Below are 26,358 nucleotides of genomic sequence, written 5' to 3'. Positions count from 1 at the left end.
CCACGGATAATAATTTGTGAACCGCTTTGAGATGAACTACGAACTAGGTTGTGATGAAGCGGTAAATTATTATTAATATTATTGTTGTTATTACTTGACACTATCACCGTGTTCGGTGAAGACTGAATATCATCGCGGGAAATGCAATGTAACTGAGCATTCTAGAATGTAATATATATACATCACTGACAGACAGAGGAATTGAGGAACAAATGGGCGAGACGAAAACAAAAATATCATGTACTGGTACTTTGTTGTCTATGGAATGAAAATATAAAACCTCAGTCAACACATTTTTCTCGACATACAAAACGCTCCAAAATCAGAATCAGAATACTTTAAGAAGAATAACTGTAATTAGAAATGGCGAGCTGGTCCTTGCCTGTATGTGTACGCATGTATAGGCTTTATTTTGTGAACTCCCTTCAGTAATGATTCTCTCCTCAATTCCACCACGACATCATATCGTTACCAAGACAACTTCCACAGCTATAACGTTAAGGTTGTAAGTGGGTTTCATGACCGGGTCCCTGGGGGCTGGAAACCAATACCTGGTATTCCTCATTATCAAACGATTTGGGTGACTATCCACACCCACATACAGACAAGCAATCTAGTTCTGATAAGCTACGGTAAGCTTTGATCACTGTCTTCTCAAAAGCTGTTGAGATAGTTTCAATTTCAATTGTCTCGAATGTTTCCTATGTACTCAGTGAGGAAACATCATTTTAATTCTGATGGGAAGGGTCTGGCATATTTGAAGTAGCCAAAATAATTATTCTCAATATCAAGCAGGCCAGATTAATTATTTATTTATTTACTGTCTGGGTAAAGCTAGAGAATTTATTTACAATTTACTAACAATAAAATAATGTGATAGTATAATTTGTGAATGCCCATATTTTTTCACAAAATTATCATGAAGAATAAAAAATGTAATCTTCAGAGTGAAATTCAAGTTATGTTTATACAAATTTCTGTATGTTATCTACTGTAAATGCAGGTAGTGTAGAATTTATTTTCATGTGTATTTCATGCATTTTGCCTATTGCAACTACAGTTTCCATGCCTGTAGGTTTAATATGCGAACACTTGAAATGGTAATGCAGAGAAGATGCTGTTTCAGTATTGCTAGACATTTTCCATGGAAATAATCTTTGAGAATTTTTACATTCATGAGTCAATCTCCTCACAAAAAAAATGAGAAAATAATCTCTCCAAAAAGACAGATTTACAGTAAGAAAGTGCGATCAATGGTTTCACCACTGTGACGCATTAGCACGGTTATAATCATTGTTACATCGTAGAACAAAACCTTCACAATTACATCTTTGTCTTTGTTTTCTGTTTCAGTTTGCAATGGTAAATCATCATCATCATACAGATCTGTAAAAATACTGAATACAAAATATTATCTATCTACACAATGTCATTTTCTTGTATGAAATTCTTCAAAAAAATAATTGTCATATATATCTGTCCTTTCAAGATAAAAAAAAAAATAATATTATGCTTTCAGATAAAATTAACTAAAAGTAAAATTCAATGCCTTTATGATACCTATCATCAATCAACAAGCTAGCTTTACTAAATCACAAAGTTCAATGTAGGGGAAAGGGAGATAACTGCTACAAGACTGATAAATCTTTTGTTGCAACTTTGTGGTAGTTTAACGATGCAAGTTAGAAGAAATGTTCTCTTCGATGAGTCATATAATTCGTCTAAAATAACTTTTATTTTTCAGAGACTGTTTTCTTTGAAAAGCAGTCATATAAATAAGGAAGTTGCTTCAGTTATATATGAATATACCTATTATCTTTACTAGTATATGACATATTTTCATTTTTCATTTTCAATGTAATTATCAATTAACTAATTCACCCCTGATATTTCATAATGAACTATTTGCAATTCCTCTAAAATTCCAAATTTCTGTTTCTAGCTCTCTCTATATATATATTGGTCGGTTTGAAAATAAGACAAAGGTCTAAAAATGATGTTTTACAATTAATCTGTGTTTTTCTTTTTTAACCTGTGAAGTTTGAGATGCTTGCAATAAGGCTGACAAAAACTACCTCCTGAAATCGATGAAATTGAAAGCTTGACTTGGAAACAAACAACTGCCAGATTTGAGAAACTAATTAAAACATGAGATTCATGGATCCCAGATCATGTGTCCCTATTTGTTTTAAGGTAATTTGAAAGATTGAATAATTGTTTAGAGAAAATATCAACTTATCAAATTAGAATTGAGTTGGTGACAACTTTCATTACATCAATCTTATAGAGTTTGATTGTACAAATTTCCCTGTTGAAAGAAAATTTCTTCTTCCTGATGATAAACTTTGCACGCCATTAGGGCGTACTAAACTGTATAAAGCTCAATCCAATATTTCCTATAAGGAAATTTTTACAAATCGTGTCAGATTTTATCAGTTGTTTAATGGAGAATCTGTCGTGATAAATCTGAAACAAAAACTGGTATTACAGCCATGGCCCGATATTCCTTCACTCATGCTTTTCCTGTAGGACTGACACCCACATTTTGGGAACCCGCTATATCTCTTAGTGAAATGAAACTCCTCATTTCCAAAAACAATCCTAAAAATGTAATGGCCTCTCTTGTAAGTTGAAATTAAAAACTATCAACTAACCGTAAGCTCTATTTCAAAGATATTTTTTTGTTTATTTTTTTTTGTTTTTCTAAAACACCTGTTAATTATAAAGCTAAGTTTATATTTAACAGTTAAAAAATAAAATCCCTTTGTCCATGTATCCATGATAATTAAAGAAATTAACTCATTCATTCCTGAAATTTCATAATGAACTATATTCCAACCTTTCAACTGCAAGAGTTCGTAGTCCTCGTTAAACAAATAAAGAATTAAATTATGAGTTCAAATGTGTCTTCAGGAGTAAATGAGTTATATAGTTTCAATTTCAAATGAAATTAATTTGTTTGAAATGTTTGATTCTTACAAAGAGTGGCTGTGGACACAAAACAACATTTTAAAGTATTTTACCTAAAATTGATTAACTAAAATTACCTTTGAAGCCCATCTGCAGTGAAATATTCTCCTAGATTTTCCGACAGCTAAACTTTTTGAACATTTGTTTATCAATATTGTTTTAACAGACCACCTGTTCATAAGATAACCTTACACAGTTTGTACCTGTAAGTTTTACACCTGACTCAGATGTAATCAGGCGATCAAGTGTATGCATACTACCGGTCGACCCTCCCAGTCAAAGCAAATGTATATACAAGCATGTGTCATCAGATGCTATGGACAGCTGACATCAAATCTAATTTTAGAAAATCTGGTTTTCATCGTAATGATTGCTCATTTAACACTTATCAGTATGAGACATTGTACATTAGCATGTATATGTACATGCATGTACTTTACAGCCGAACTGGGAAACACCTACTGAGATATTCATCATACGTACACCAGTCAAACCTTGATTCCATTAGTAACCACAATATTTATGGCACGTTAGTTAGTGATAATAACTGACCAAGTCTACTGACCACAAGGTTGTGTCTTTGATTCCTGCAGGAGTTAGGATATGGTTTATAGCCTTCAGCAAGGCACTTTAACCCTTGTTGCTAAACTTCATGATCAGCTGCCTATAAAGGTGAATATAATACATTTTTCCTCTCTCTTGATTCCACCAGCTTTAAGTCTAAATAAGTATAATGCAGATCGTGTGATACTCAGGGGGGTTGGGGGTTNCGATAAACAATGATAATCTAACAGCAGTTCGAACAATGTGCAAAACCACTGGTGTCCCGTTTCCAACTGCATAATTGAGACGAGCTCCACACAAAATAAAGTCAGGATCAGTAGATATCTCTTTTATGATGGATATGTGAAACTTCAGCTGTTTCGACAAAAATTGACCAATCTTTAACTGCAATGAAGTTGGTTTACTGCTAATTTGTGACCTTCATACCAGAAGCATATATATAAAATGCCCCTTTACTGTATCATGTGCTCACCAATTAAATCATGTGACTTTTGTTCCAGAAACTTGTATGAAAAGACATTACGGACTTGGACTGGGCATTACAGTTTTTGTGCTGTGCTGTAATATATATCCAGGTAGTATGGCACTATAAATGAGCTACTGGAAAAAAGGACCCATTACAAGAAGAACACACAGACCCTTTGTATATATATATAGATAGAGGTATATTTGAGATGCTCTGGAGTTAAGCTGTTTCCACATGTACAATGACCTGATTATGTTGCATATGTTAACTTTGTCTTTCACAATGGAATTTCCAAGTATATTATGAAAGCTATATAAAAATATTTACAGTCATAACAAAATTACCTTCATTAAAAAAAAGGGAAAAAAAATCATGTTGAGCAATATTTTCCAGTATAAATTGAAGCATTTCATATAAGGAATGAAAACCATCGGTCATACAGGCTACAATGATTAGAGACTTTGAAATTAGTTTGGACAATCATTGGAAACATCTTGAACTAAAATTAAACTAGCTACAAATCTAACAACGGGAGTGATTTTTAAATCAAAATTGTTATATTATTTAGAGGCAAGTAATTGCCTGCATCCATCATCTATCCTATTAAATCCTATTAAAAAACATTTGTTGTATAAAGAAAAATATCTGTATACATGATTTATCATGTTTAAGGATGCATGCTACATTTACCTTGATGTAACAGCAAACTTTCACAAAAGAGCTCCACTGTACAACCAGTAACAGGTTTGTAAATGTTAGTTTTTATTGACTTGACAACTGGGCTAGGGTACTTACATCGACCATGTAGCTAAGTTTCACTAGTGTTCTGCACAATTTGATTCTTTTTCAGGAATTATGTACTAATATTCAATTATAGCCTTTAGCATCGGTCTATACCTGGATTTATCGACCCGAGAAAAGATATATTGACAGAGGAAGCAGTCCGAGGTCAATATATCTTTTCTCAGGTCGATAAATCTAGGTACCGACCGAAGTCAAAAGCTACAATTGTTTTATTATTTTCAAAACAGTAATGTTAGCAATCTGAAAAAAAAACACTGTGAAAAGTTAGAAAAGCGGGACGATGCGTTCGTTTAGAGACACATCATAATTCTATTTTTAGAAACAACCAGTCCTTCAACAAAAATCGTGCGCTCCAAGTCAACATGTTTTTATCGGTGGACAGGTGATTCACTTCTGGCCAATCGCTTGTCAGGAATAATATAAAAAGATAATAACACTATATATTATATTAGGGCTATAACGACATACATGTATGGTGCTACAATATATAACTATATTTTGAATACATTATGATACACAATAGTTGTTGGGCAGTCATGATACACCTACAATGTACGATATTTTCCGGATTTTGTCGTTTTGAATTTAAGTTTACTCATATCCTGATTCCCACATGACGAGTGACAGCTCCAGCTCCTCAATCACAAGGAAAGACATGAATTGTTTGAAATTTTAAAGTCATGCCCATTTTGGACCAAGTCTATTTCCAGTTATTATATTGCCATTAAAATTTGCAACATATCTTTTCTCTTTGCTTCTACTATTACTATAATGTATCATGATATGTATTGTATCGTGACCACAGTATCATGATATGTATCGTATCGTGACCACAGTATCGGGATACGTATCGTATCCTGACCACAGTATCATGATATACGTATCATATCATGATACGTACGTATCGTATCGTGACCACAGTATCATGATATGTATCGTATCATGACCACAGTATCATGATATGTATTGTATCGATCGTGACCACAGTATCATGATACGTATCGTATCGTGACCACAGTATCGTGACCAGAGTATCATGATATGTATCGTATCGTGACCACAGTATCATGATATGTATCGTATCGCGACCACAGTATCATGATATGTATTGTATCGTGACCACAGTATCATGATACGTATCGTATAGTGACAACAGTATCATGATATGTATCGTATCGTGACCACAGTATCGGGATACGTATCGTATCCTGACCACAGTATCATGATATACGTATCGTATCATGATACGTACGTATCGTATCGTGACCACAGTATCATGATATGTATCGTATCGTGACCACAGCATCATGATACGTATCGTATCGTGACCACAGTATCATGATACGTATCGTATCGTGACCAGAGTATCATGATATACATCATATCGTGACCACAGTATCATGATACGTATCGTATCGTCATGTTAATGTATCGTTGCAGCCCTACTATATATTTAAAGTCAAACTATTAAAATGTTTCCAATGCATAATTACAGTTCTTGTCAGTGGTATAAGCAGATCCTTGAGCCAATAATGTTTGGTCCTTTAATATATTGTATATATCTTCAACACTTGCTAATGAACTAGCCAACAGCTATCAATTTACCAGTGCAAATTTGTTATACTCCGATTACGGATCTAGATAATGCTCCCATGTTTACAGGTTTTTCCAATTAGTCTCTCTATATATATATTCAGCCCGGCTATCAGGGTTTCGTATCCTTGATCTGGCCCTCGGCAATACAGCATTGTTGTCATTACTGTTTTAAAATCACATCACAGGCGAACCATACATGTATGTGTGTGGTGTGTATATATGTTTCAGTATACAGTAAAACTTTGATGTTTCAAACTCTGCGGGTCATCGGGAAAAATTCGAAACATCGGGACTTTGACTCGGCAGAATGTTTAACATCGAACGTTGAGATCCTGTACACAAGACAGAATATCAATGTGACTCTTACATGTGAAGTCTGCTGTTTTGGGGAAAATTTGAAAAATCAGGACATTGAGTCGAGAATTTTGACATCAAACGTTAAGATCCTCTACACCAGACAGAAAATGACCCTAATGACACATACTAAGAAATTTTATTTTAGATATATAGATATTTACAGTAACAAGAATTTTTTTATGAAGAATTTCTCAACTGCATTTTATTACTAGCTTATCTCCCCCTAGATAACACATTAATTAATTTTTTTTTCTAAATAGTTCAATATTCTGGAGACGGGGGCCAGTCTATAATAAAAATAGCATGTTTAGATTGCTTGGTGATCTTATCAAATGCAACATTTCTTTGTCAATTACATTTTTAAACCCTGTACTGTAAAATTGACCAATGTTCATTTCAATATTCCAGTATGTACAGTCAAACTTTTCACTTAATATATCAATTGTAATTTTCATCATTTTCATATTGAACAGGCAATGATTATATTTCGAAACGATGAGAAATTCGACACATAAAAGATTGATTCATTAATAGAATATTATAACTGTTATTTAAAGAAAAAGTTCTTGACTTTCGATCCCCTTAAGTTTGACACATTGAGAAATGCAAATCTCTGAATTTTGATTTATGGAAGTTTTACTGTACTATAATGTAGACTGTTGCTGTGTCTGTATGGATCAGGTCACTCACGAAATCTGACAAATCATTCTGTCAACACGTAATTTAAGATATCACCGGATGAGCGTCAGGAAATCGTTACACTACAGGACTCATAAAACCAAACACCTTCAGTTCAGGTGTGTTCATTTTCCTTCATGTCTGTGATGATGTATGTGTAAACGACCTGGCTACAAATTTCTCATCATAGATGGTATTTATTTGTGTAACTATGTTACAAGTTAATTGTCCATCACATATTTTATGTGAATTATAATAAGTAAGCAAACAACATAAGGTAAATAGTTTTATTACTGATACATTGTAAAAAAAAAAAAAAAAATCTGTAGATGATATAGGATTGGAATATTTAATAAATTGGTCTATCAATGTATGGATAAAAATAAAAATGAAGTGCACTATGAATAAACCGCAAAGCAGTTTATGTAAAAAGTGCACTTCAGTTTTCGGTCTATACATTGATAGACCCATTCATGTCAACTTTTTGAAATTTCTATGGGGAAGATAACGCTCGCTCAGAACTAAAAGCATAAATAAAATGCATGTATGTAGACCCTAGGGAAAAATAATATTTTTAAATGGCTTTTTTGTATAGCTATTCTTTCAGAAGAAAATCATCATATCTCAGAAAATAGAAAAATGGTCAATCTAAGGGTCCAAAATCATGAGTCTCCCTCCTAAATAGGGAGAGTTGGTAAGTATATGTAGTCACCAATACAATATTTATGTTTAATATATAGGGTTTGGATAGGGGGAGGTAGAGTTCAATGGGTTGGATGGGGGAGGGAGTGTTCAAGGGGTTGGATAGGGGGATGTTAAAGGAGGTTGGATAGGAAGGAGGGAAAGTTCAAGGGGTTGGATAGGGGGAGGTTGGATAGGAGGGATGGAGAGTTCAAGGGGGTGGTAGGGAGAATGACTGTTAAAGGAAGTTGGATAGGAGGGATGGAAATTCAAGGGGGTGGTAGGGAGGATGACTGTTAAAGGAAGTTGGAAAGGAGGGAGGGAGAGTTCAGGGGGTTCGATAGGGGGGAGTGTTAAAGGAGGTTGGAGGGAGGGAGTGTTCAAGGATCTGGATAGGGGAGGGAGTGTTCAAGGGGTTGGATATGGGGAGGAAGAGTTCAAGGGGTTGGATGGGGATGGCATATTCAAGGGGTTTAGATAGGGGAAGAAAGAGTTCAAGGGGTTTGTATACAGGGAAAGGTTAAGCTTAAGGGAAGATTATATTAGGATTACATGAATGTGCGCTACGAAAATAATCAACATTCAGAAATGAATATGTGTATTCAACCCAACTGATAAAAGTCAAAACAATGATTCATCTGCTATAAATTTCAGCCCCACCCAAAAATTCTTTTATGTAATAACTACTGATGGAAAAAGTAATGATTTTGCTATTGTAAACTTTGTAAACGTTACATCAGCATTAAATCTGCCCTGCAAGCCTGATTATATTGATTTAACGTCGTACTTGTAATTACAGTGCAGTGGGTGTACCACGATCAATGGTCGTGAAACACGTGATAGGAACTACAGAATACATAAAGACACATTCTTGTCATTTAAATTTCGCTATCAGCCGCGATCTGGGTTGTTTTTATCGATCTACGGTGTACTTGTATGTTTGAGTTATAAAGGTGTTTAGTGAAAGGTATATACCTGACTTTGATGTCAGACAGGTGATAAATTTACAGGTATGTACACAAGATGACCTTGTGACCAGGTTAAATGTGTAACACACATGTACCTCAACTGTAATACTATATTACACATAAATGTTGAATAGACATTTTGCTTCAACATTCCAGAATAAACTCATGATTTCAGCATTTTATTTTACAGTTTCGCTGACTCTGCAGTTTTCAGAGTATTTGGTCTATAGTGTTTCCGACAAGAAACTGTTGGCTCTCCTAGGCAAACATATAAATATGTCATTTTATCACAAAATTAAATACGACCATTAAAAAAGACTATGACAATATAATGTATATAAGACATTCGCCAACTTCAATTGACCATCGATGACCAAATCCTTGACCATGCAGTGGATCTAGAATGTTTGGAACATATAAGGAATTGAAAAAAAGTATTCGGACACAATAATATGGAGGATATTCATGTGAATAGAACTTTTTTTTTTTGTGAGGGGGGGGAAAGTTTTACTTCTTTGTATGGAACTTTCCCCTGTCCCCTATGTATAGTCTATTCATTAGCATTAACATAGTTTATACACTGCATATAGTGAAAAAATATGGTGGTCGATTTTTATATTTAAAGACTTTGTCTTTTGAAGTCAATTCTGATTTATTAATTGCAGGTTTTGTAATAATGCCAGGTGAAAATAATTATCTATAAGCACAGGTTTTGAATCATTGGACCCCCACCATATATAACTTGAAAATGAAATTGTTTAGGTTGTGGGGAGAAATATATTGGCAATTGTAAATTCAATTACCTACTTGAATATACACAGAAATGATGAATTCATAATTAATCCAAATGTTGAACTCAACATATGATAATTGATTTCTTTCAACAGGAATTATGTGATGCTGTTGCAGTCATGTATGTCATGATCAGTTGGCACGGTTTGAATAATTTAAAATCAAAACACAAATATAATTTTCAAATATAATTTTTGCAGGGTTATAATATATTAGATGAAAATCAGTATACAAGGCAAGCTGGCCCTTTAAAAGCATGTGTTGAACATGGACATGTTGTGTTGACCTTCAACTGTTCAATAAAACAAATCAGAATATTCAAATAGATATCTTGTGTCCTAAATAAATGATTTTTCAAATCAAATCAAATTGTTGTCTTTAAATCACCATTAAATTACTTTCAAACATTGTTACAATATTGTACAAGTATAATGTTTAGTAGACTAAGTCAATGTAATGTGCACGGCTACGCCCACTGATAGCCAGCCCACAAAGCTTATCTCTTATCAGTTTACACTTCAACACCTCAAAAGATCAATTACATTCCGTTCAGGATCACTTATTATATTAACTTAATTAGCGTTGTCTTAAGATTAAACAGCGATTGTCTCGCGTTACCGTCAGCATTTATGAGTATATGGTTACGGTAAGTGACAAAATAAACATGACAGCCCAATCACTTTCCCTCGAAGGCTAAAACCGTATGCCAACGTGTCTTTCTAGAAGAAATTACGACAAAACTGTGAGTCACACTTTACACACAGGTAAACCATGTGTATTGTACACACACTTGAATTATGACTACGTACACAAAAGTTTCAAAACTTACCTATGTCACCGATGAAAGATAAAAAATTGAATCACAGCTGATGAGGGTTGTTGGTATTGGTGACTTCCGCCATACTTTGATGATGTCACGTCATGATATTCCGTTTGGTTGATGATAAGCGCACCTGCACAGGTAGTCGGTGGTTAATTAGATTTTGAAAACAATGTCTTTTAACGACAGTTCTGTTACTTATGTAAAGATAATAAATAAGGGTACGATTTGTGACACGTGTTTTCACACACAAACCTACACACACTTCAAATTTCGTGAATAAATCTATCATAACCACAGGTCAAAGTTGAACAGTTGAAAGGTTATCAGGGTGTATATTTCCCACAATCCATTGTTGTCAAGGCGCCATATTGGATGTTTTGGTTAGTGAATCGATAGTTTGTGAAGTACAATATCGACATCATGGCAGATACTGCTGTAGAACAGCCGCCTCCAACGACACAAACACAAGCCGGAAACACATACGTGATTCGTCCAAATTTCCAACATAAGTAAGTTTAAAAGAAAATATACAAAAAATGAAATATAGGAATTCAAAACAAAAATTGAACCGGCTGAACATGCAACATGCGTCAACAGGTGCTATGTACTTCTGTAGATTAGGGTTTCATATTGTGTTTATTTTCAGACAAAATGACGAAATAGTAAACCATTCATAAAGCGTGTCAGTATTATATAATTTACCGTGAAAATGAGTCGTTGGACATCGCGATGTTTTGGTAATATATTACAAAATGTGGTCTAAGGGAAGTAACTCTAAATGTACATCAATACACATTCCTGATTTGAAGTCAACATAAATAATATTTTTAACCATCCAGGCATCCACTTGGACAAAAGTTTTCTTAATTCTAACCAGTAATTTTGACCAAAAATAGTTCCTTTTTGGAATCAAAAAGTGTCCACATAATATCATTCAATCGTCTGGTCCTGTTGCACCAAAAATATCCAGTATAAATGGACATATTTTTCTGCTTTCACAATTAAGCTTTTTCTTTCTGTCAAAGTACAGTCCTCATAGTGGAGTATCACATACGTATACTGCAGTATGTGCATCCTCGGTGTGGAGCAGTTTGGTGCTCTTTATACATCGATGATTAAAACCAAGGGGGTCATCTACTGATCTAGCACAGTTGTACCTGCTGGATACCTATCTTGAAGCTGTCGAGATATGCAGTACATCCTCGTTGAGGCAGTTTGGTGCTCTATGTACATTGGTGATTAAAAACGGGGGTCATCTAGCACAGTTGTACCTGCTGGATACCTATCTTGAAGCTGTCGAGATATGCAGTGCATCCTCGGTGAGGCAGTTTTGTGCTCTATGTACATTGGTGATTAAAAACGGGGGTCATCTAGCACAGTTGTACCTGCTGGGTACCTAGCTATCTTGAAGCTGTCCAGCGTGGCGATGTCCACAAGCTACTGTTGTAGCTGGTTCCATATCCTAATAGTGTCGGGAAAGAAAAAGTGCTGGCATACCTGGGTTCTGGAGAAGGGGACCATGAATCTCCAGGAATGTCTTTTGCTGGATGATTGTACCGGCTGAAGCTGTTAGTGGTGTACCGATAACTGGAAACATCGATTAAATCGAACTTGACATGAGGTCGATTCAATAATCGATTTAGCACATGAAAGATCGATTTTGAAACTCTGTCATAAAGAAGATCGTTTTTGTAGGATTGTCATGAAAAATTGAAATTCTTAAGATCAAACGGTTGCTTCTCAAGTTTAATCCTAATTAAAACGTCCCTTTCACCCGTTCTTGTTGATTCTCACTTGAATCATGCCGGCATTCAAGAGTGGTAGCTATAGCGTCATAAAGTAATCAAGGTCAGTGCAGTGTTTTGTAAGGTATATGCATAATGGCTATATTTATAACTGACGAAATCTGGAAGTACGGCAAATATGGCGTCCACCGGAATGAAAACACTTTCTTTTTCAGCGAAGGGATGATGGGACATAAACTTTACAGGACCAACTCAATTTGACTAAATTTCAAATGTGTTAACTTAATTTACAATAATAAATGTCATATCAAGTAGTAACCCAAAATGCATTTAACCTGATTTGTTTATGTTACGATCGCTATCATCATGTTTCGTCTGCAGGAGATAGGAAAAGATATATGCTCACTTCTCAAATGGTAATCTACCGGACATTGTTAATTTCTGAAGTACCTTTTCTCATCATATGAACATCTCTTAGATAAAGTTATTAGAAAAATAACATGTAGCTATATCAATATTTTTTAATGATTGGGCAAAATGTCAATTTATTAAAGTATATTCTTTTTGGCATTTATTTCAAACGATAATCGATTACCGATCGATCTTGAATGTTCGATAATCGATCTTCAAAATCGGACCAAATCCTAGCACTAGTAGCTGTGCACAGTGGCGGACCCAGGGGTGTTGCCCTAGTTGCCCGGGCAACACCCTTTTTTCTGTGTCCAAAAATATGGGATTTAAATTCTTCTAATATCAACCATCCTGTGAACTATGATTTTCTATGGCAAGCAGCAGTTTAAATATCTATATATGCCTAAGGGTGCAGTTGCCCAAACAAGGAGTCCACTACTTATACTCTAAACAATAGGGGATTAATCCTCTTTTGTTTATATATTAGTAGGGTCTCCAGTCAGGTCAGTGATGAAGGCTCAACGAACTGTCTATCTAATCGTATTGTTTATGTCACGGTGTGGTGATCACCCTGTCCATTAAGAGAGGATAAAACCATCTGTTGGAATTAGGTATATATGTTAATTGTTATTTCAAAGGTAGAGTCCATTTCATGATAGATAAACATGTATTTTCACCTGTGGTTTCATGTACACATGATCACCAGGAGTGATTTATTATACCTGTTAAAAAATGTAAATTTCAAAAATTTCAAAGACAATAAAGCATCCACCTTAGCATCACGTTATCATGTGAATAATAACCAATGTAAGCATAAAAGCCTGGCATGTATATATATATACTTTTTAACAGGTGTTGCCCTTGTACATATGCATGCATACAAGTTCACAATAAAAGACAAACAGTCAAATCATAATTCATATTTATGACAAAATAAATCAATATTTAATTGCCAAAATGCTCACCTAAACTACATGCACATGAAAAGCATGACACAAACGTCAACATTTTAACCAAAACCCTACATTTTTACCATTGTTTCAGAGAATTTGTTAACACTCGCTCCGCTCGGCCATCATAAAATATAAATACTCTATGTTATAAAATATAACCTGGAATAATACCGCAAACTCAGAAAACTATTCTATGCCTTATTCGATCTGTTTGACAATGGAAATAATGTCCGATAAATTCTAGCTTTCTGCGCTTGGCAGTGCTTGAACAAGTTTAGTATTACATCTTCAGAAAAAAAAATCGCCTCGCTCTGCTCGGCAGGGAAATTATAATTGTCACAATCTCAGAAATAATGAAGTTCTATATATATATATATATATCATTTGGTGCCAGAAAGTAGTATACATGTACATGTACAACCGACATGACAATTATAATTCATATAATTTATTAGTTTTTGTGAGTCTTTTTCTGAGTTTAAAATTTGGGGCAACACCCAAAATTAATTCCTGGCTCCCCCCTGGTGCAGATGGTATAGCGCAACAAGATGGTGAACTATCCTGTACTTCATGATTTGATTCCCTTAAAGCGTGCTGTCCTTTCCAACAGAAGCTGATAATTGTTTCGATTAAGAACAAGAAATATCTTGGCTACATTAAGTTTTAAGTGTCGATGAACCCGTCATGATCATTATGATTGTGCAATATTTAGCTGTACAACAGAGCTTACCATTCAAAGGGAAGTAACTCAATTTAGTTTAAAGTTTTGATATCATTTTGAATTACCATCTCAGATAAACAGGAAGATTCTATAAAAACCTGAAACCATCGTTATTCTTGTAGCTGTTAAAGATCAAATATTATCTATGGGAGATGTAATGAATAAGATTCAGATTTAAGTTTAGATGTTGCACTTTGATACATGTATATCAACTAAAACGAGATACCTGTTCCAATTTTGAAATGTATGACAATAAAATTGGGAGGTACCATCTTGCATTCATACAAAAAATGTATCTACATTTGTAAACATAGCTATCAAACCTCCCTCGGTAGAAGGGAGACTCCCTCATTTTGACCAAAATTTACCTATCTCCCTTGAAACTCCTACGTTCAAGTCCAAACTCACACAAACTCAAAATCTACATCCTGTGGTGAAATGTCAGATCTCCTAGTTACTGCAGGGTGTGTGTAGTGATCATATAACTGGTATTTCTAAATCAAATGAATCTGCTTTTTGGAGTTACTTTGATACATAAAAAGGGAAATATAAATTGAGCAAAGCAGTTTCAGTGATGTTGCACGCACTTCCTCCCTCATTGGAAATGTGGAATGAGGGAGATCTCCCACATTACTATTGTATAGGTTTCAGAGGTTGACACCTATGTCAATAAAAAAAAGTTCATTATATATTTTGTTAAACTGTATATTGACCAATCCAAATACAGCTCATTATTCAGCCAGAAATGTACGAGTCAAATGATACGATTTATTCCCGAACAATCTCAAACTATTACCAACGCCTTCCCGCCAAGCGCATGCACCCATTCTTGTTACTGTGAGTGTATCGGGCATGTTTCATGTCCTCTTTTGCCAACACGGACCCTAATAGCTGTGTTTTTCTCGCACCTCAGACAGAGATATCCCACGTTATACCCCATGCTCGATTTTTCTATCTCGTCCAATTTGTCTGGTACCTTTAATTTACGTAGCATTTCACGGATTTGGTTGGGATTATGTTACAGAATCTTAGCCCTCGACTGAGATAACCCTATCTCGCTCAGGTAATAGATTTTATTAATCTCTGTAACCACATGTATGTTTTTTTACCAAACAGTGTTTTGGTTAACGTTTGATGAAGATATTTGTGTCACGGCATCAAGAAACGGTGCTTGGTGAAAATAGGTTGGCAACCAATTATGGTTTGAAGAATCAGTATATAAAGTACTCCAGCATGGTTATCTGCCCTTGTCACACTGTTGCTAGCATAACAGATGGGTCTACAGCACAATAATTGGTCAAGACCCCGTAATGTTGTAACATTGAGGAAAGTCAAATGTCAATCTACAGTTGTCAGATGGAACACAGCTGATCAAGTAAAGAGTCTAGCTAACTCTTTCTCCCTGTGTAAGATTTATCAACAGTGCACATACATGTACATACTCCCGGATACTAACTTTAAAAATATACTGTACTACAGTCATTAAATATTCAGAGTATAATGTATTAAAATTGAAAGTTTAGTAAAATAAATTAAAAACTTTTACTAAATTTTCATTTTGCTTAAAACAAATTTTTGATAAACTACAAAGTTGTCGGATGTCGCAGTAGATAACGTTCTCACCTTTTACTAAGGCAGACAGGGTTCAATTTCCCCAATGGATGTGAAAAGGTATGAAGTCACCTACCAAACCACATGGTTTTTCTTTGGATTCTCTGGTATCCTCCCTCCCACATTCAGATTCCTTGTGTTCTACCATCCGCACCAACAAGAAGAATCAATGCTATTAAAAATAGCTTGTTTCATACTTGTTGTAAAATAAAATTTCTAAAAAGTTTTAATTCAAATTTAACTTCATAAACTACAGTTTTGCTTGTTAAAAAGTAATTGCTAATACCAATATGTTTCTATTATAAATCTGGTTGGCAAATTTTAATGTCCCAAATACAGGGAAAATCCTGGAAGCTGAAAGCAACAGGCTTTATTTCTAGCAATTTTTAGTCAACATTAAAACAGAATTAGGGAGACAATTTTCAGTTTTGATAAGCCTGCTGATGTAGAGCCCCATGTACCCTTCAGGGTTATTCCTTCAATAAAAATGCTAAGAGTAATACCGTGATAAAGGAACTTTATAAATACATAACTGTAAAGTCTGAATTCAGTATAAACACCAAATCAAGATTATCTCCCTTTCACTGTTGTCTGAGCTAAAAACATCACCAATTGTTTTCATGTTTATTCCTGTAATGACTCTAAAGAATGTTGAATCATATCCCAGTGTTTACTCTCCAAAGTATTGCAGACGTTTTTTTCTGAAAGTGAAAGTATCCAACTATTTCTTTACGTGACCATCTCAGGTGTTATTTAACCCATCTCTGCTGTTTGAGCGTAGAATGGACTAACGCATCTGCCGACTCAAAGTAACCACACAAGCTAATGGCAGTGATTCAACTCCCCCGTGGAGGGCAAGCCAGCTGTGCCTTACTTGCTCAGGTCTAGAAGAGAAGGCACCTGTCGCTAAAAAAGGATGTAGAAGGGTTATAGTAGCAAAGAGTTATGGAGAAGTGTTATTGGCTCAGCGACTTAGCCAGAACATGCCACAGCTGTTGTATTTTGAGTGGATGGGGGGAGGGGGAGGGGGAGGGGAGAGGGAGACAATTCTAATTTGTTAAACATTGGTTAGTAGGAGCCACGGCAGTACTTTCATATATATATCTTTGACTTGCCATCTGCAGAAATTATGAAATTCACTTTCTGTACTATCCATGTACACCAAGATTGTTTGGTTTGGGTTGTTTGTATTTTACGTCCTATTAACAGCTATGGTCATTTAAGGACCTGCCAGGTTTTGGTGGTGGAGGAAAGCCGGAATTCCCCGGAGTAAAACCACCGACCTACATGCAGTCAGTACCTGGCGACTGCCCCATGTAGGCCTTGAACCCACGACCCAGAGGATTAAACAATAAAATAAATACATTTATATTTACACTGTAATTACAACTCAAGTTTTTTAATCCGACATAAAATATACATGTCTTTACTCTTGTGAACTCAATCTTTCCAATCAGAAACCTATCTCCAACTCTAAACTGTAAAACTAAACAGATCTACAAACTACAGCTAAAACTACTATTATTACTAACTTCCTAGCTAATTCTCACTTTAACTTCAACATCCTAACTCTCCTCTATATCTCTAGACCTCTCAACTCTGTCTCCCTAACTCAACTCCCCAACCCAACTCTCTCCAACTCCTCCTTTGACTCCCAAGCTAATCTACCTTACTATCTGTCCCTTAGCAAAATCCTGCTACATTGAAATTGTTCATGCTGCTGAAACCCTGCTAAAATTTTACCCCTAACCCATAAATTTATCCTGCTAAATTTGAGGGGGGGGGGGATGTCAGTATCAGCTAACACTGACATTACAGACTGGAATCCCCCCTCCTAGACTACAGATGGTCACACTAATCTACAGATCCCAACCTATATGATAACCACAATTATCTACAGCTACTTAGCCACTTCAAATAAAACTCTGACACTGACCACGAGCCAAGGCCAAAATAATTCATAGCAAATTATATGCACCCTTAAACCATTTAATGGCTAATAAATGCATAACAGTGACTGTGAAAAACCAATAAAATGTGTAATTAGGGTCGGCATGAAAAATTAGGGTCGGTCAGGAAACGGGAAACACAGGTATATTTGTATTTGGCCTTACCAGCAATCATAGGCTATGGGAACACCTATTGGTCAGATTAGACAGGTTGTTGAGTTACACAGCCACAGGTTGGCAGTATTCATTGAAAACAGTTCACAGCATTATGTCAGACTGCAGGATATCAGAATACACGGGTCGGATTAGACAGGTTTTTTACTGTATTTACGCAACCCACACATTAGTGTTGATATCATTCAGTGTATTTTTCTGGGAACTTTTTAGGACAATATTTGGCCCCATTCCAAATTAAAACTATTTCATATTAAAATGCCTTATTCTCAAATTTTGTAGTAAATACTTTTGAAAATTTCCTTTCCCGATTGGTATGTTTTCTTTCCTAAATGAAACAAGAAAGGCCCCATCCCGTATACGTATCAACAAAAGAAAAACACCGACATTGATTGAAAATAAAATGTTTTCCATGAACATTTTATCAGCGTTTTATCCATAGCATCTAAAAGATCAACTTCTGAAATACAAATCATTTATTGTCATTTTTTCTATAAAGATCTATTTGATATGTAATCTTGATCTTGATATGAAAATGAAGGATGTAGAACTTCTTTCCACAGATTCAGAAATTTTTGTGAATGTATGTATCATGTAATTATTGTATGAACATCATATCAACTTGGTTTAGTCGTGTTCTAGGGCAATCTTTTGTACGTTACAGCAAAGTAGCTGTGTCAGATTGTCGGCTTGTATCTCCCTGATAAGCTCAGCCTCAGCAGCACCGCCTCGGAACTGTAACATTCCTAGCAGGCATATTTTATGTTATTCTGCCTTGGAAATCTAGAATTTTATTTATCTCTTTTTTCATTTTTGGGAAAACCACCAAAGTTTCACGTATACATATTATACAACATTGCAATATATATGCAAATAGCTACAGAAAGATAGTGTTGTGCATACCTCGCTGTTTGTTGAACGAAGTCGTAGTTGGGGGAAAAACCAAGGATTTTTATAAATGGGTTTAACTTTGCGTTTTGTTCCTGAAATTGTGGTCTTCTATCTATTTGTGTGTGTGTGTAATGGAGTTTCATAAATTCTATGATAGTTAGACACAAATATAATTTACCTTCAATTTTTCCTCCCTGAAACTACCTAAGGATCGATCCTTGTCCCACAGCTGACAAAACAATAAATAATCCATTTTCACACATTTAACCTGCCCTTAACTCATTCACCCCTACATTTTTAAACTGGACTTGTCCAGTCTTTGATTTGGGAAGGTTCAAATGTGACTTAATTAGGGGTGAATGGGTTAAATTGGCTTTCATTTTGGATAGAACTTTAGTAGGACCGGGCCATCAAACTACTGATGACCAGGCCTAGCTCCATTGGTTAGAGCCCTAGCGATATTGTGGTGATCGGAGGTCCAGGGTTCGAATTCCAGTCTTTAAACGGAGGTCTAGTACTGGAATGTGTCACAGGAGTTTGTGTTTCAGGGTTCCAAGGGAAAAAACACCCTTCAACGTACCTGTTTTTCATCTTTTATTCGTAATCTCAAGGTTAAAATTATGGCATTAATCTTAATATTTATTACACATAACATTTAGTGATTTTACAATGATGCTGATGTATATATATTTCACCCTGTGGTCCGTTCTCCAGAGGTCGAACATTGATGCAGTGAGTACACAGTTGAAATTAAACAAAAAATCTTCAACTTGGATACGGAGAGCTGTGCTGTTCTTCAACTGGTCTTACAGGTAGGGCCTCGGTGGCCAAGTGGTTAAGGTGTCTGACCATCTACAAACATGTGCACTAGCACTTCACCACTGGGTCCTGGGTTCGAAGCCTAAGTGGGGCAGTTACCAGGTGTTGACCACAAGTTGCTGGTTTTTCTCCAGGTTCTGTATTCCAGCTTTTCCTCCACCACCAAAACCTAGCTGGCATGTCCTAAAATGACCGTAACTGTTATTAGAACGTAAAACACAAACAAACAAAAAGCCATATGTGGCCATGGAATGAAACAGATATATGCTTAGCTGTTGATGTTACAAATAGAATTGTCCATTGTAAGGACGAGGATGATGACTGTAGCGGTAACTATCCTAGGGTAATCACCTTAGAAGTGTGCACTGCAGTGTTTATGTATGTTTAATGAATCCAATGACTTCAGTGTGGCCAAAAAAATAAAAAAGAGAGTTATTTTACCTAAAAATTCAAATTGATATATGAGTTTTGTTTCTAATGTTACTTTCGAGATTTTCTGGCACTTACCAAAATAAAATAAAATGTTTGCAGAATACTTGCTTTTAATTCCCATTTCCGGAGGGTCAATTAAATTGTGATTATACTGCGATTACTTACCATTCTAAACTTGAGTCATGTTAATCCTTCTAGAAAACTACAAGTGATAAAAAGCTCTTAAATCATTTCCAGCTTCAACTATAATAAAACTGTATTTGATTTATATACAACAGGAGGTGTGTCTGGATGTATAGTTCAGTATTACAGTACAGCCTAGTGGTTTCTACCGAGGCTTGTAATTATTTGAGTAGTTAGTGACGATGTTTAATGAGATCCAGACAGAATGTACTTCTACGAAATAGGCCAAGGTTCATGTTTTATTGAATTCTCGTCCCGGAATTTACGAAGGTATTTGAGAATTTTCAGACCTTGCGTGGGTAAAAGTTAGGAAAAGAACCAAATCTGGGCATTTTTTAAAATATTGTTTGATTTGGAATTCATGTTTGACAAATAGTGGGGAAATAGTTTGACGAAAGTGGGGACCAAATTTTAAATTTTAAATTGGTTCCTTTTTACACCTTAAATATGCATGTGTGTGTAGGGGGGTATGGGGTGGGGGTGTCAGTAAACTCATGTTCTTCTTCTTGTCAATTACCACCACTTTTCAAGATGGCAGACCTTGCAAATCGACGATTTTTCTGGAGAAAAAACAACAACATATCTATAGCTATGTAATTTGCGTACCCCCAACTTTAAACTTGATTTGAACACAAAAAACTGTGCAAATTACATGAGTTTTTATGGTACATTTGAACTATATCCATCAAGATAGGTGGTGTAATTTAAGCGGTCTGTCAAGACAGGGTTTGTCCTAAGAATATTATCTTAGACTAGTAGTAGTCTCTCAAGGCATATGGACTATTATGAAAATCATTTCCCAAAACAGAAGGTAATTCAAAAGACCATACTGTTAAGTGGTCTTTCAACACAGGTGGTTTATATAGGCAGTTGGTATCATTTGAGTGGTCTGTTTAGACAGGTTGCCACAATAGGCTTAGCATCATAAGACAGGCAGTGATTTTTCAACTTCTTTTTGACAGGGGCCAGTGCCTAAAACAGAATTTTAGGAAAACAGAGTGTTTTTTTAATTGATTTTAGGGAAAAGCAAAAATTATCCAGGTAAAGGGCCTTTATAACGCCCCAAATTGACTTAAAAATCACTGGTAAATATGGTCTATCATTAGAATAATCTTTACAAGACAAGACTGGTATTCATTAGCCCAAGTCCCTCAAGTAATTCTCTTTAGTCTAATGACGTCTTTTGAGTGTATTCTCTAAAACATTGTAGGAAAATTATAAACTGCTATACCTAGTATATATAGCCCTTGTCCTATGCAGTATATTGTGTTGAGGATAATTTTCCAGAGTCTCAATCAAATGATTAGGATCAGTTAACTTGTCCAACCCTGAAATTTCATTATGAAGTATTCCAACCTTTGAATTGGAAGAGTTCAAATGTGGCTTCAGGGTTGAATGAGATAAACTCTAATATGTGGTATATATTTATTTCCTTTTATGTTAAAAAAAAGTCTGTTGGTCTACTCCAGAGGTTGCTTCCTATACAAGTTCCCGTACAAGTACATAATGTTTAAAGTTATGCCAAATTTCACATGAACATGCGTATAATAAGAAAGTAATCAATGATTTAATGATGAAGGGGACTGCCATCTTGTTTTCATTAGAGAAAGGGGTAATTGTCTTTTGATTTCTGTAGCTTTACTGTAGACAGAACAGATTCTGCTGTTACAGGGTACAAAAATATACACAAGATGTACCCTGATTATATTAGTTAGTCGTTTTTTGTCCTCCTGTTTGATTTGTATGGTAGACTATTAGCTACGAAACGTTTTGCCATGTACTGACACATGCACAGGCACCTGTGGTTTTCAAACTTAGTAGGTAGTTTGGATAATGCAAGGGAGTTGCAAGTCTGAACTCATTGCATTCACCCCTACATATCTCAACTGGACTTGCCCAGTCTTTGATTTGGTAAGGTTCAAATGTGACATTAGGGGTGAATAGGTTGATTAATACATCAGTGTCTGATATACTGGGTAAGAAAATTATGGATACCTTGGATAATATACTGTATAACATTATGAGCGGTTATTTTTATGCCAAAAGTAGAAAATGTAATTCACATATAGCCCTAGTGAACATGCCTGTCCTCAAAATAAACTTTTGATCTGAATTGCCACTTTGCTTTCATCGATAACACAAGATAGTTGTAAATTTCACTGTCTGAAAAATGTGGAATGTTTGTGACATCAAATGTCCAGTTTTTTTAGCAAAGATGCTTCTGGAATTACTTCTCCTAGTGGGGTAGTTCACTTTTCTTTGTTACCCATTAAGTGCATGGCGGCGGCATCATGTTGTATACCATTCATATCTCGAAGTTTAAGTTTCCGGATACCTTTAGCCCTTTCAACCAAATCTAATTCTTGACCGGTGACGTACTGTCCATGTTGCCTTGAGTAATATTTCATCGCTGGCACTTTGAAAGTACATATCTCATCATTAGTAAAGTATACATTTTCTTTATCGGCAGTCACTGTAGCGTTGAATCCAATTCCCGGAAGTTTAAACAATTGTAGCGCCTGCAGCCGCAAAGGGGGGTAACTCACATTTTGGGGAAAGGGCTATAATGTATATATAGGCAGTACTGCAAAATTTTAACATTTAACATTTTAATTTGCTGCAAAGTTCTTTTTAACAAAATGGAAGAGAACGTATGCGATTTATTAAGTTTCTGCTTGCATTTGTAATTCAAAGATTTATACACACAGTTTTATTAGAGAAAAAAACTTTCAACTTTAGATGATTGCTAATTATAATATATCTATATATCTTTGTGTCTTTAAAAGAGTTGACACAATTAACGTAGAGAAACATAATGAACAACACTATAAGTCGAGGAGGAATAGCCATTTCTTAAATTTGTTTTTATTTCATGTCTATAACTTCTGTTTGCAGATTTCGTCCGGTTATTGTGAAGGAATGCATACATAACGCCTTAAGTGAACATTTGACGGGAAAGAACTATGATGCTGAAGAAACAATAGAATGGACGAAAGTGATATCAGATGATATTAAACAGAGGTTAAAAGGTCAGTGTCCCTCTCCCATGGTAAGGGCACTCGGAACAACATGCTGTATAATATATATATACAAGCTCATTTTAGATAACGATTAAGTAAGGTTAAATTAGATAAGCTGAGTGAGGTAACATACATGCTTATCCACAAACAGCTGACAAAGCAAGCATAGCCCATATAAGTCATCTCCCTGTTCTGATAACAGCAATTAATGAAAAAAATAAAATAGTTAATAGATCATCAGTTCCTCCCACACACCCCCCACACCCACCCACCCGCTTTATCTTACCATATTTATCCTACAGTTTTGCCCCGGGTTCCAACACACTACCTCTGTTATGAAGTAGAGAGGAATATAGGCTTATTACATGATTATGAAATAGTATTTGCTGGCATTTCTTCTGAACTGTAAGAAATATGGGTGGAAGCTTATTAGCAGACATGGGTGTATTGCCAAAGATAAATATGTGGTAGTTGAAATAGCATGTAATTTGGTCAACTACAACTCGTATTCCTTAAAATTTGGTCATCTGAACATTTCAAGTAAATATTTGCTTCTGACAGGTAAATATATTATTACCAGTAATCTGATATACATATACTGTACTCAAAATATTGGTCAGATTTCAAAATCTTGGACCAATTTCTTCACAGCACGGCGTATATTCTGTCACAATATATCTAGAAATATTGGTAAGATTTCGAGAGAGAGCTATACACGCTAGCTGTGACCTTTGTACAATCTTCCTTTCAATCCCTCCTGTATATATATATATATATAGGTATATGTACACCTCACTCTCCCGGAGCCAATTCCACCGTTACCTGATAAAAACTTTGTATTATAAGTTGTTACTCTCCGTAACAGCTTACCGGGACATCTTGCCATGTTTCCGGGGTCGTCCTGGTTTTTCTTGAGAAGCTTTTTGATTTATATCTTAACTGTCCCGTTCCTCTACCCAACAAATATATTTTACTGGCTCTTCTTGGTTCAACAATTAAACTGAGAGACTTCTGTACTTATACTTAACATCTCCGGCTGTTAAAATTAGCATATGGTGACTGCGGGTAACAGGAATACGATAGTGTACGTGATATATACCTATATGTAGTGTTATATATATCATATCTACAAGATGTGTTATAATACCAATGTACCTATTACTACCTAATCTCAGTACTTAAGTGAAATACTTTTTTGACAGTGATTAATAATGTTGTACACAAGTCTTTGTATTCCTCTCTGCCCTCATCTCTCTCAAAACCCATCACTACCACTATACCTAAAAGTGGTATCCCCCCCCCCACCTCTAGGCCTTAATGTCTTGTGAAATTAAGAGTTTGCCATCTCTGTTCGTACTATATACATGTATCTAAGGGGTTCGAAAATAACATTTGAAAACATGCATAATGCGAGGTTAGTTTTATGTTTTGCTTGTAAAATATTCCCCACCTGCCATGATCTTACTGGAGCTTTTTCTCTGCCTATAGTCATGTAGCAAGCAGTGCACTTTGGATCAAAATAAATTAGAAGTTGAATTTGCTGTTTCACTTGATACATTTGTAAATTGATGTTTTAACCCTACTAGGTAACTTGAGTAGACTCTACCATACATTCATCTGGATGAGTCCATTATGGTCTACAGTGGTGAAAGGGTTAATTGTATGAACCACCTGCAAAAGCATTGCTTCTAGTTTTAAACAATATCTATATCTGTCAAAGGTATGAACGGAATTATAACTCAACTTGTCTCAAGTCTAATGAAGTTGTTAACCAAGACATTGGGATTTATCAGAAAGAAGAGGGTTTTAATATTGAAGAGGTCAAAGATCAAAGGTCACAGTCTCAAGGTCAATTGAGTTTGGTTTACTCAAGGTCACCTGGGTTTGTTCTGTCATGGTTTTGAGTCCACACAAAAAAAAGGTCAATTATTAGCTCACCGGGTCCGTCGAAGGACCAAGGTGAGCTTATGCCATACCGTGGCGTCCGGCGTCCGTCTGTCCGTCAACAATTTCTTTAAACGACTTCTTCTTCTTAACCACTGATTGGTATTTAACTAAATTTTACTGGAAGCATCCCTAGGTGGTGGGGATTCAAAATTGTACAAATGGTGGGGCTGACCCCCCAGGGGGCTGAGGGGCGGGGCAAAAAGGGGGCAATTTGGCTATATTGCTTTAAGCGACATCTCCTCTGGAACTAAGAGATGGATATCAACCATATTTGACTGGAAGCATCCCTAGGTGGTGTGAATTCAAAATTGTACAAATGGTTGGGCTGACCCCCCAGGGGGCTGAGGTGCGGGGCCAAAAGGGTGCATTTTGGCTATATTGCTACAAACGACTTCTGTAGAAATATGCACTGGATATCAATCATATTTAATCAGAAGCATTCATGGGAGGCAGAGATTCAAAATTGTACAAATGGTGTGGCTGACCCCCGTGGCGGCTGAGGGGCGGGGCCAAAAAGGGTTATTTAGCTATATTACTTTAAGCGACTTCTTCTCTGGAACTAAGAGATAGATATCAACCATATTTGACTGGAAGCATCCCTAGGTGGTGGGGATTCAAAATTGTACAAATGGTGGGGCTGACCCCCCAGGGGGCTGAGGGCTGGGCCAAAAGGGGGCAATTTGGCTATATTGCTATAAACGACTTCTTCCGTAGAACTATACCATGGATATTGATCATATTTGGTCGGAAGCATTCATGGGAGGCAGGGATTCAAAATTGTACAAATGGTGGGGCTGACCCCC

General features: G+C 35.8%; 2 protein-coding genes across 2 annotated transcripts in view; one reads left to right on the top strand and one right to left on the bottom strand.

The window, feature by feature from the left end:
* The window catches only part of LOC110446520 (guanine nucleotide exchange factor DBS-like), a 124,980-nt gene extending 114,183 nt beyond the window's left edge, over nt 1–10,797 (bottom strand). The window contains exon 1 of the mRNA XM_021491712.1: nt 10,706–10,797. The gene's annotated coding sequence lies outside the window, so the exon portion shown is untranslated. The remainder of the gene's footprint in view (nt 1–10,705) is intronic.
* Nucleotides 10,798–11,065: 268 nt separating this feature from the next.
* The window catches only part of LOC110446521 (tctex1 domain-containing protein 2-like), a 40,997-nt gene continuing 25,704 nt past the window's right edge, over nt 11,066–26,358 (top strand). The window contains exons 1-2 of the mRNA XM_021491714.1: nt 11,066–11,208; nt 23,484–23,617. Of these exons, the coding sequence (XP_021347389.1) occupies nt 11,120–11,208; nt 23,484–23,617 (223 nt within the window). The 5' untranslated portion in view covers nt 11,066–11,119. The remainder of the gene's footprint in view (nt 11,209–23,483; nt 23,618–26,358) is intronic.

The sequence above is a fragment of the Mizuhopecten yessoensis genome, unplaced genomic scaffold (assembly GCF_002113885.1).
Source record: "Mizuhopecten yessoensis strain PY_sf001 unplaced genomic scaffold, ASM211388v2 scaffold2751, whole genome shotgun sequence".
NCBI classification, from domain to species: domain Eukaryota; kingdom Metazoa; phylum Mollusca; class Bivalvia; order Pectinida; family Pectinidae; genus Mizuhopecten; species Mizuhopecten yessoensis.
This window is presented reverse-complemented; position numbering and strand designations above follow the sequence as displayed.